This window comes from Barbus barbus (assembly GCF_936440315.1).
Source record: "Barbus barbus genome assembly, chromosome: 2".
NCBI classification, from domain to species: Eukaryota; Metazoa; Chordata; class Actinopteri; order Cypriniformes; family Cyprinidae; genus Barbus; species Barbus barbus.
Window position 1 is genome coordinate 15,724,595 of NC_136730.1, and position 12,552 is coordinate 15,737,146.

At 35.9% G+C, this 12,552-nt stretch overlaps 1 protein-coding gene across 1 annotated transcript; it reads right to left on the bottom strand.

Moving 5' to 3' along the window:
* Positions 1-15: 15 nt before the first annotated feature.
* Positions 16-12,408, bottom strand: trappc14 (trafficking protein particle complex subunit 14). Its single transcript, XM_079439572.1, has 11 exons — positions 12,290-12,408; positions 11,687-12,181; positions 8,655-8,750; positions 8,238-8,367; positions 7,849-7,935; positions 6,292-6,412; positions 5,496-5,643; positions 5,117-5,351; positions 3,450-3,586; positions 3,117-3,316; positions 16-2,544 (listed from the first exon to the last, which is right to left on the bottom strand). Exons 2-11 carry the CDS (start codon positions 12,170-12,172, stop codon positions 2,391-2,393), a joined length of 1,794 nt encoding a protein of 597 aa, XP_079295698.1. The 5' UTR covers positions 12,173-12,181; positions 12,290-12,408; the 3' UTR covers positions 16-2,390.
* Between the last annotated feature and the right edge of the window lie 144 nt (positions 12,409-12,552).

Below are 12,552 nucleotides of genomic sequence, written 5' to 3' on the forward strand. Positions count from 1 at the left end.
TATACAAGACAATTTATGCCCTAGCTGCTTTTATTTAACTTGTTCAAGTGCAACACTCCAATAACCAACAAAATGTCCAATGACTGAACACTTTTGTTAACACTTACAGCAATGAAAGGCATATAAAAACAAACAATAAACAAACAAAAAAGTGCAAAGCAGAAATTCATAGAAGAGTATAGTCAAAATTGTCTTGCTTGACCAGCTATCTAAATGATTGAGTTCCACAAGGACTTTCCAGCAGAATAATTTCTTGGCAATTCCAAAAAAAAAAGTCAGAACAAACAATACAAGCGCAATGCTCAACCTATATTTGCTCTGATACCTTTTGTATAACTTCTAACCTCAAGCTATTTATACAGACTGGGAGTACATCCAGTGGTTAGAGCTGTCAATCATAATTGTTCTGTGATGTACCTTGTTTTAAAAAAACAAAGAATCCAAATGTTTTTGAAGAGTTTTTGAACCATGCTGTTCAGGAAAACATAATATCCAGCCACCAGTCCTTTGAGCATTCCTTCTTTTTCAAAAAATAAGTTACAGAAAATTAAATAAAGTGCTTTCAAAAAATAAACATGATGGTCCAAATCTTTTTGTTCTGCAATAAATGATCCACTCGGGCCCAGAAAATTTTCTTCACAAGTTTTCAATGTAAAATAATAACAGTCCAAAACGAGAAAACTGGCCAAGATGCAAATATGGAAATTGCAAGTGAAATGAATTGAAAATTTGAAAATTAAAATACATCACAGTGTCTATGTTAAAATGTACTACCTATATCCACAGTATGGTTTTGGATCATTGTTACATTTCCGCAGATTAAGTAGTCTGTCTAAACAATTAAGTCTGAAAAAATTAAACATTCAATATCCTATATTTGGACACAATATAAAGCCATGTGCAACAAAGGAAAAGGTTTTTAAGTCCAAAGGATTAATCAGTAGTCCTCACATGATGTGCACAGAAATGTAAACATTGATAAAAGAAATCAATTGTAACCCCATTAAATGGCACAATGGGGCGACTCTTTACGCCAGTTGATTATTGATTATCACTACAGCCTGAGGGGTTGTACATATCAAGCTCTCTGTTAAAGTCCGATGTTCAGTGTAAATGCATAGAAATCAATACTACTCTATGACCAGCATCTGCCCTGATGCTTACTGGGGGTTTGTTCCCGGACATCTAGCGGGAGAAGGGCGAGCTCATTATGGAGCAAAAGAAAAATGATCATTTTTGAGAACACACAATGCAGCAGGAATGTGACAGAATATTTCTAAAGCCATGAAAGGAGGAGCAGAAATAAAATGGCATCTGCCAATAACACAAGCTCCACCTCCACAAGAATGACTTGGTTTGTGTGATTACATGGGAAACCTGTAGAAATTGAACAGCCCGATGAACTGGAGTGTTAACATTAGAGCAGTGAAATAATTTGATGAATAAAATAAATACTAATTTAACAACATGCACACATATCTACTGAGTAAGGAATATCGGTGATGAGGAGGGCGGCACTATGGTTACACTGCAGGGTACAATAAATGCCAGACCAAAAACATTCCAGCGTACAGGACTGAAAATGAAAGAAACCGTCTGATTGCTCACAGGCACCACATTACAAACCATCTTTCAAGTAATTAAGGAAAACAATAATAGCACTTTTACAAAAAGGAATTCAGTATTGGAAGGGAAATGTTGGCAGTATTGACAAATGAAATGTAAAGACATTCAAAAAATCTATCCAATCGTAAGTAGTAAACAAAGAAAAACATGAATTTGTATGTGGCATGCTGTTACAATGGATAAGACAACGCCCAGATAGAATCTGCTTCATTTTTCTTGCACTGATTTTGGGAGCCAAATTTACAGAATAGATTTAAACGTAGCTAAATGTTTTTAATAGAGTGCTAGATTCATTTGTAGCTGAAAACATTTCCAAATTTGCCAAACTATTAAATAAACAAGCACGCATGGGTCAGTCTGGGTATGACTAATCATAACCGTCCATTCTCCCTTTAAACAGCCTTCAATATAATATTTTAACTTGTATGTAACACAAGTCTCAGAACTTCATGACTCCAGTGAAATGTCCTATGGATAAAGAATAAAAACCCTGTTTGCGTTTATGCTTTCTTTTCATTCCTTCTGTCGAAAATATCAAAAACAGTAGCTGCATGTAAATAGCATTGTAATTATTTAAAATAATTGTACTGTACAGCATGTAAACAATGAATGCTGGTAAAATGAAAACAAAATAAATATATACTGAACTGAAACTGACATTAAACCACGTTTTTTTTTATTTATACTACTTTGTGACATGATTTTTTGCCAAAGTTAAAAAATATCCCTACTTCATCTCCGTGTATGTGTGTGTGTGTGTGCATTCAGGTGTGTGAATCCAGTACCAGCACCTTGCACTCACGCTTGGCAATTTTGTCGAGTGACAAGATGTTCCTGTCTGGAGGGAGGTATAGCGGCCGCCCTACAGGAGAGCCCACGGGAGGAGTGATGGCCCTGCGCTCCATAACACTGCCTGTCCTGTAAGACACAAACAAACATGAACGTAGACATTGACCTGTGCTGCATAAATGAGACCATGAGATTTAATAAAGATAACACTGAGGCAGTTGTAAGAGGATGTACCAGTTTACTATAGGCTATTTCAGAGTTCCTGCCTATGTTGACAGTTCTAAATCTGTCAACTAAGTCCATGTTGTAGAACAGGTGTTTTCCACAAATACTACTGTAAACATATTCATATAAAGACCCATTAATACTGTGTATGATCAAAGGTTTGGGGTCATTAAGATCTTCCTCAATAAAAGTATTAATAAAAAAGTATTAAAAAAACATTGCATTTTTTAAATTAATTTTAAAATATTTTTAATTAATATTATAAAGGCTAACAGAAATATAAAAAAACAAAAAAAGACATTTATTGCTATATTAAATTATTGTTAAACATAATTAATTCATATATAGTGTGTACAGTGTATGTCTGAGAGAGAAACTGTAAGATTGTACCATATTTACATCAAGTGAAATAAATGAAGATCATATGTTTGTGTATACGTGTGTGTGTGTGTGTGTGTTCATGTTTAACGCTATACCTTGTGAGGTGAAACTTTGATGGTTGCTGGTGAGAAAAGGACTGAGAGCGGCCCAGACTGAGACTGGCCTGATGTCGGTCCAGAATATCTCTGACCGCTGGACTCGACGGACTGTTTTTGCGGGACAAAGGACGAGCATCAGGGGGAGGGTTGGACACGGACGCTGTGAACTGTAGCTTCAGTTTCATGTGCTGACTCAACTATAAACAGAGAACAGAATAGCGGATATTGAGGTGTGTAGATCCAGTAATGTAACTCATTGGTTTTGTTGAAGGAAGTGAAATAAAATACTGAATTGTTCACATTTCTCACACACACGTAATGACTTTTTACCTCAAAAAGACCTGCTCTGAGTATCTGGAAAGCCACACTGACGGAAAGAGTACTGCCTTTTCGACAGTAACCCAGGTTACTGAGAGGAGAATGACACACCACTGCATTCACTGCAGGATCCTCTTTCTGTCCCCGACCTGAGAAGAAGAGAGGATCAAAAAACCTCGAGGACATACAATAGAAAGCAATGTTGTATTTATAATCAAACACAGACAAATCAGGCACACTGAGATGTGCTGATCATGCACATCTAATCTTCACCTCACCACCATTTCCTGTTCTCTCATCATTTCCTTATCAATAAAAAAGCTGATCATCCTACAAAAATTAAAACACAAAAACTACTAAGCATAAAATAGAAGCCAAAAGCTACAATAACATTAAACCTTCTATTCATAAAGACATTTTTTAAAAAATCAAATATGAATTAGTTTGAAAGTGTTATTGTGTATCTGCAATGCAGTCAATACGCAGTCTGGATTCTTTTCCTCGTACGTGTTTGATGTGCTAAGCCTGACATTAGCTCATCTGGCATTACATTACAAATACTCACAACACAGCTGTAGCCTCAAACTCTGTGCTATACAGCTACAAGCATGAACCACACCCCTTATGAGCAAATAACATTTAGCAACGTTTGCCTTTGCTCTGTACTTTGCTTTTATCAGGCCTGTCTCTGATAGCGTGGCAACACTTTTTTCCAGGGCTACAATATATTTTTTCTCAGCTTCACAAACAACACTTTTTAATTGATTGGCAATCTCTCACTGCTTAACACCCACTCACCTTTACTGCTATATTTCCCCTACTTTGGTCGAACACTCTTCTTGACACTATTTTTGACCATGATCCAAAAAGTCTTTCTCCTCCCTCTTCAAACCAGTTTTGTTAATGTGTACTAAAATGAAAACTATTAAAACACTGCTTTTGCTAATTGCACTAAAGCTTAAATAAAATTGAAAATACTTATTATACAATTAGAAATGGTGCCTAATTAATAAAAATACAACAAAAGCACATAACAAAATGATAAAAAAAGTAAAAAATAAATAAAAACTGAAAATATAAAAATAAAAAGGCAATACTATAATATTATAAAATAATACTAAAATAACATATCCTAGACTTAATCATATATCTACCAGTAGGAGCATTTCTAGCCTTTCATCAGTACTGATCCCTCATCAAAAAAGTGTCCCCATATTTTAATACTCTTTTTTTTTTATATATATTGTTATGGATATATAGATTGTCTTTACCTGCAGTTCAAAATCAGTCACAAGCTGCCTGCCCAATAAACTGCTTCAAAGCTGACAAACTGATGTTTGCTACAATAGATTGTAGGTAAAAAAAATCCATCTCCTCCACTGTCTCCTTTTTGTTTTCAGACTTAAAACATCCCATTACACCACTGTAGGAAACCGCTGCAAATGATTCAGTGCTTGCATTAACTGTCCATATGAATCAAAATAAATCACAAACAATTTCAGACCTTTTAGCAAACCTGTTAAACAGCTGAAATATTATCAGAGAAAATGATTCTCGGGTGTTACATGTTAATATGTAAAAGCAGGCACACTAATCAATTCAATCACCATGCAGCTCCATGCACACCTATCTGTTCTTAAACTTATGGCACTTGTTTTTATTATTTTACTCATCCTCACCCTCAGGTGTCCAGACTAGTCGGACTGCCAGGAAGTCCTGCAAGTTGTTGAGAAGGGTATATCGCACCCGGAAATGCTCACGAGCCTTGACCGCACTGGGGCAGCTGGCGGTCATAATGAAGCGCGGACGGTCCAGTCTCACACTAGGGAGACTATAGTGAGTGTAGATAGAGTTGGTGAAGGGCAATTTAGAAGTGGACCACTGTAAGACTGCAACTAATGGCACCTCTAGTCCCTGTAGCAAAAAGAACCATAAAATGTCATTAATACTATTTAATTTTTTTATATCATCAAAGTTTTAAATTATTGCAAATAAGATAAATGTCTGTGGGATACATATTTGTAGCCTGTTATCACACAAAATATCATGACAGCCCACCTCATTTGAATCATCTTGTGGCTGGTTATTGAGCTGCATCTGGAAGAGAAAGTTCTGCTCCTCTAGAGCACTGAGCATGCTGGGAAGGTGACTGGACTCACTGTCCATTTTGTAAAATGATGCCATGGCAACTTCTCCTGACTGATGACTGAAGCCGACAGACAATGAGATACACAGTAATACAAACTCTCTCAGATGCATCTGGCAAGGGTAAAATTTACAATACACGAAATATCAAAACATTCAAAATAAAAAACTATAATGTATTATTAATGGATGGCATATTTAAAAACATCAAATCATGGGCAAAAATCCTTGTGCATGACTGTATTTTTCCTTAAGCCATCAAGAATATCAATTACATTTGCATTTCCTCAAGGAAATAGCAGAGCTATTTCAAAAAGTTTGTTTTTGGGCTTTGGTTCTGTATTCTAAAAAATAGTGTATTCAAAGAGAACAAGGTGCAAAAATTGGGTATACATCAATTTAACTAAAGCATTTAAATATTATTTTTGCATCATTACAATCAGTCACTTTTGAAATGTAGAACATTCTATAACTTTTCTAAATTTTGTGTTAAAAAAAAAATACTATGTTTACAAGTTAATAGATAGCCAATAAGTAAACCAATATATCATGTGTTATCTACAAAACAATATTGGAAGTGTGTCAAGCTGAATACATAGTTTTGTTTTATTAGCAACAGAATTTATAACAGACCATAATCAGAATGTTTGAGGACGTATTGTAATCACACTCACAGGTGTGCGAGGTCACACATAATGTTTTCTCTTACCAAACATTATCCACCAGCAGCACCGAGCCATCTGGCATCATTGGTAAGTATGAAGCATTGAAGTTGGGAAGGATTTTGATGTCACGCACACACACTTCCTCTTGAGAACTCCCATTTAACACTGAAACAATAAAATGTTCAAACATAAACAGGATATCTATCACGTAAAGATACAGGAAACCACAAAAATAAGAGACGATGCATGCACTACAACACTAGAGAACTACTGCCAACTTATGCATAAATGATGTCTTCTGATGTGCTTATACTACAGTAGTGGAGACAAAATCTATGTTTGGAAATTTCCAACCATGAAGCAGCTGAATGAAACTGAACCATGTACAAGTCCTATGTTTTTCCCATAAATACATTAAATCGTTTTGAACATTGCTGAGCGATTTAAAGAAAAGACCATATAAACATATCCAAGCATCCTCCCTTGAAGACTGGGTGGGTGGATATGGGGAATCATTACTTCTATAATGATGTAAGAATGTCTTTCTTCACTCCCTTACATTAGGACCATTAAGGACCTATTGTGTCATAATCAGAAGACAAACAGACACTAGCAGTCATGAAAAAATTCACAAGAGAGGCTTCTATTTTAAAACAGATATTTTAGGACAATGAGACTCACAGTTACACTGACAATTAAAACACCTGCATGTCATCAAAAGTTTGGGGTTGGAAATATGATGTTTTTGAAAGAACTCTCTTATGCTTACAAGGCTACATTTATTTGAACAAAAATACAGCCAAAATGCTATTATTGCATGATACTTTTACAATTTTTAATGTCTGTTTCCAATTTCAAAATGCAATTTATTCTTGTGATGGCAAAGGTGAATTTTTTAGCAGCCATTACTCCATTCTTCAGGGTCACATGATCTCTCAGAAATCATTCTGATATGTGATATTGTGCTCGAATAACATGGTTTATTATTATCAGCGTTGAAAAGAGTCAAGCAGCTTAATATTTTTCTGGAAACTGTGATACAATCCCCCCCAGGACTTTTTGATCAATAGAAATTTTAAAAGAGCAGCATTTATTTGAATAACATTATAAATGTCTGGAATGTCATTTGTGATCATTTAATAGATCCTTGCTGAAAAAAAGTATTATTTCTTTAACAAAAAAAACCTTAATGACCCCAAACTTGTGAACGGTAGTGTGTGTGTGTATATATATATATATATATATATATATATATATATATATATATATATATATATATATATATATATATAATTTGTGCTTTATGTGACCCTGGACCACAAAACCAGTCATAAGTAGCATGGGTATATTTGTAGCAATAGCCAAAAATACATTGTATGGGTTAAAATTATCCATTTTTCTTTCATGCCAAAAATCATGAAGTAAAGATCATGTATAATGAGGATATTTTGTAAATTTCTTACCGTAAATATATCAAAACTTTTTGATTAGTAATATGTGTTGCTAAAGACTTCATTTGGACAACTTTAAAGGCAATTTTCCCAATATTTAGATTTTTGCACACAAATGTGAAGAAGAGCTAGAAATAGGGCTGGCATTACCTTTGAGGACAGTTAAGTGTCTCCCTGAGACTGTCATTTGCTGACACTTTACAGTCGGAGGGGGCAGAACATTAAGTGTGGTGCTGACTGTTAGCAAGCAAGAGAAAACAAGACCAAATTTAAAACAATTTCCTAAACAGCATAGGTTTCTAAAAAATTATTTAACAGTACAAAAGCTTTCCAAAATACATGAATGTAGTTTCAAGAATGTAAGTGACACAGCAGGAAAAACTAAAAACAAGACACTGACACTATCAAGAACAGCAGATAAATATCTGTAATAGGAGAAATATTGAAAGGAAAGCAATGGCGATGAAGTGATAAGGGAAAAAGGTCCTAAATCAATAATGACAACATGCAGTATTGTGATGAAGGAAGCAAGAGCTCACCCTGCGCTTTGAAGGTGTTCAGATCCTGGCGAAATGTTTGGCAGGGGCTCTTTTGTTGGAGAATGCTGAGGTAGCCATGCTCTTGTATCTCAGCTTTCTCCTCTTCTTGCTTCCACACAGTTACAATTATCTGCATTGAGGTAACACACATACATTTGCATGTATCAGAGCAACACATGCAACATGACCTATAATGTGTACCAGTGTCTGATTTTATCTACATCTCTTGCACACACACTCGCACTGCCTTGCACAAACTTGTACAGCTAATCAGCAACACAATCATCTGCAAAGTAATGCATTCCTTCCTTTTCTATTTATACCAATGCCACCACACCAATATCAACTGAAAATACAAAACCATATGCTTGAATACATAAAACACAGAACGCAAAAACACATATACATCAGTCATACCTTCACTTTGAGAGTGTTGACAGGAAGCTTATCCAGGGACACTGTCAGAGGGAAGATGACCTCATCACTTAAAACAACTGGCTCATCCACAGGAGACTGAAAGAAGCATAAAGTGAAACACTTCAAGGGGATACATGGAACAAGCTAAGACACTAATTTTAGTCTATGTGTAGAGCAGGGGTTCCCAAACCCCTGAAGGTCCATGAAGGAAACTTCAAGGGGATTGTGAGTTTTCAAAGCATGCTTAAAAGAGAAGTGCGGCACTCTAAATGTTTTTCGTTGCACAGTAAATGCAGCAAACCCCATCTCTGCATGTGTTGAGAGTTCACAATTTTTCTCAGTCACTTTGATACATTTTTTGAAACAGCTTTAGCATTCAAACTGTAAGTGCAATTATCACAACTGTTTGCTGGAACATCAGAACTCTAGTCAATTGCATGTCGGTAAAAAGTAGTAACTCACTCAATGCTTCAAAACATAGTTGTTGTGTCAGCGACTTGGCCAGGGGCACCAAAACACATGCAATTTGCTTAAATTCAAATTTGATGTGAACAAGAAACTGTTCAGACATCTGAACTTATTGCTTTGAGAAAAAAAAAAATAACTTTAATAGGAGAATTGAGCCAAAGCGATTAAGAAAAACTATAATGTGCATTTAGTAACACAACGTATGCTAGGCTCACTCTATTTACACATTCACATAATTTCCAATATTGTTGCGGGCAGAAGTTTACAGCATTTCACAAGTATTTCACCAAAGTAAAGACTTCAGGATTTTAAATGTTTAAAGTTTGAATGTGAAGAATTTAAAGCATAAATATTAGCATTGTACCTTTAATGAAAAATAAAATTATTATTAGATATTCATTTTTATTTGACAGTACAATTGTAGTTTGTAATATATTTTTCTTCATTTTTGAAATTAGAGTTAATTTAATAATAATAGTTATTATTATTATTATTATTATTATTATCATCAGATTAGGTTACTAAAACACCAGTGGGAATATAATGTGGACTGAGACACTCTCTCAACTAAAAAGAGGTTTGAGTCCACATTAAAGTTCAGATAAAATACAACAAACCACTCACTAAAAAATATATTTATGTTGCTCTTCAGCATAATATGAATGTCTCATATTTGAAGTAGCTTACATAATTGATTCTGTTATTTGCCTATTTAATACTGTGAAGCTGTTTTGAAATAATCTGTATTGTATAAAGCGCTATATAAATAAAGGTGTCTTTACTCAAACTGTTTAGTTGCATGTCATGTGGCCATTAACCGACATCAGAGAACATGTGATGTGTCATTATGAACATATCATTATATTATTGGAAAAATTTATTTAAAATCTGAGGGAGTACTTCAAGCAAATATATTTTGTCTAAGGAGTCCAGCTGACAAAAAGGGTTAAGAATGCCTGTTGTAGAATTTGTTCTTGTACTTGAGACAATATCAATGACATACAACCTTGGCCTACAGATGAGTATCATAACTCTATAATGTCTGACTTCTGAAACTGGATTTGTGCATTTAAAAAGATTTGCACTACTGGGTGTGTGACTAGCAATAAAGCAGTGCAAATAGGAGACTAAGCCCTCATTTCACAAAGTGGTATGGACCTCTGTTTGAAAAATGAATCACCTTGCTTTGCTTCTTATGAGAATTTGGCAATAGGAAAAAACACAGAAGCATTAAATGATAACCTGGTGGGCTGTCACAAGTTTTTTAGGTGTGAAAAATGTGTCCTAAACTCTTGATTTAAACTCTTGACTTGATTACAATGACCATATTTAATTCTCCAGATGTCATTTACAAACTGCAGATGGTATTTTTCTCTTAAATAGTTTCTGTATGCTGGGCTGGGGTATACAGACATTTGAGAGAATACGGGGAGCAAGCAGGTCCAACTTCTGAGAAAAATACTGAAAAGGAGTCCCTGAAAATACTCAGGTCAAATGACTTAGGATAAAACCTCTCTTGGTAAAACAAAAACAAATCACCATTTTGATCTAAAAAATAGCAGAATGCTTTGAGAAGACCTTAAGATAAATGTTCCTATTTTTACATATAACTTTTGGTCGACATAAATTATACAATTATAAAAGCAAAAATAAAAAGCTGATGCTCAACCAACTGTAGAGAAGGTTCAAATAATAAAAATTCTAATGTTAAACTTCAGAGTAAAAGTGCAACAATGTCTGATGAAGGCCTTCAAGTCATTGTTTTTAAAGAAATAAACTCCCTATATTTGTGGAGTGAGTGCTGAACTTTTCTTCTCAAGTTTGAAATTAAATATAGGAATTATATGACTTTAATCTTTGTGCCCTTTTAAAGTTTCCCATTTACATTTACCCAGCTCTTGTTTGTTTCATAAGTGGTTTTGGGGTTTTACTTTATCTGTGCAGATTCGTGAACATCTGTGTTTGTTGAATAACTTTTGATTGCTTCACACCGAAGCTGATTGTTTATCTTCTGTCTTGTTTTCTCCATCTAATACTATACAAATATCAATATATAGGACATAATTTGTTGTCCACATGGCATCACCTCATTGGTGAACCCCTCCTGTGAAATCAAATGGCTATTTTCTAGATGTTTGAAGTCTTCATCTTATATGACTTAATATCCTATCATTTTATGATATTTCTCAAAAGTGCTGTTCATTTCTTTTTGTATAAAATCTTCTTTAGTTAACAAAACATTACTAAGTGCACCCGTCAGGGTTAAAGTCAGGACTGATATAGAAATATACTGCATAAAAGACACATGGTAGCATTCTGGCCAGAATACTAAAACAGGAAGTCCTTTCCAGTACTGTGACTATCCTCAATTATAAATTGAAAGAGACTGTGTTCTGTATGGTTGCCAGCCATAAGAAAAGGTAAACACATCTCTCAAACAGTACAACAGGAAATATCAACACTTCCGTGTTGTTATCATCTAATGTATTTGCATGCATAGCAGTGAATTTTAATTGTACAAGGAACAGCTACTCTCCAACAGACTGCAGTGTTTGTTTAAGCACCTGTACAGGAGCCTTGCGGAATTCCCTCACGCCGTTGCCGGGGTTTTTGTGAATGAGGAGCGGCTTGCATTCCCTGAAGCCCCGGTACCTCGGGCCCCCTCGACCTGCGCAGCCCACCTCCGCAGCATCATCATCGTCCGTATCCTCCACACACTCGTCCCCGCTGCTGTGGTAGTCATGATACAGAGGCTGTGTCCGCTGCCGGTTGTCGCCGGGGCTAACGCTGGCCACGGCGCAGAGAGAGCCGGCCAGCTCCCTCCAAGAGCGACTGCTGTGATGCTCCGAGCCGCAACCGTCAGATCCTGACACCGACGCGACGCTCTGAGAGCGCAAAACCAGCAGAAAGCGCACGGTTTCCCCGAGATATAGGTGACTGCGACGAGGGAGCGTGCGGTATTTGGAGGGGTCCGATAGGTCTGAGATGGGGACGGCCGGGAAATACATAAAGTACTCGCATTGCGATTCCATCATTAAGACCATGACCATCACAGCGCGCTGCAAACACACACACACACACAGCGAAGGTATCCGGTTAGCCTGAGCAGCCTGCAAATAACACTCCCATTCAAACAAGAATCACGAAATTAAATGAGACCGTTTTACCTTTCACCTCACTTAATATCACGGTTTCCCAGATTGAAGAATAATCACATTCATCCTATTTTGTCCCATTTCGGCTGACTGCCAGTTGACGTACAATACATTCAAGTGCGCTATATGACAGGCACGCTTATCGAGTTAAGATGGAGTAGAGCGGGATAATAACAAGGCATGAATAGTCGCTTGTCGATATAGGTAAACAATAGCCTCGCTGTGTGAAGTCTATTATATTTCATTACTGTGTTTGTAATGGTGTTCAATTGAAA

Excerpts from the sequence above, each read along its gene's own strand:
- trappc14 (XM_079439572.1), bottom strand. The coding sequence starts at position 12,172 with ATGGTCATGGTCTTAATGATGGAATCGCAATGCGAGTACTTTATGTAT. Across the intron at positions 6,413-7,848 it reads ACACTTAACTGTCCTCAAAG|TGTTAAATGGGAGTTCTCAA; the intron begins GTAATGCCAGCC and ends TTATTGTTTCAG. Across the intron at positions 5,644-6,291 it reads CTGCTGGTGGATAATGTTTG|TCATCAGTCAGGAGAAGTTG; the intron begins GTAAGAGAAAAC and ends TGTCGGCTTCAG.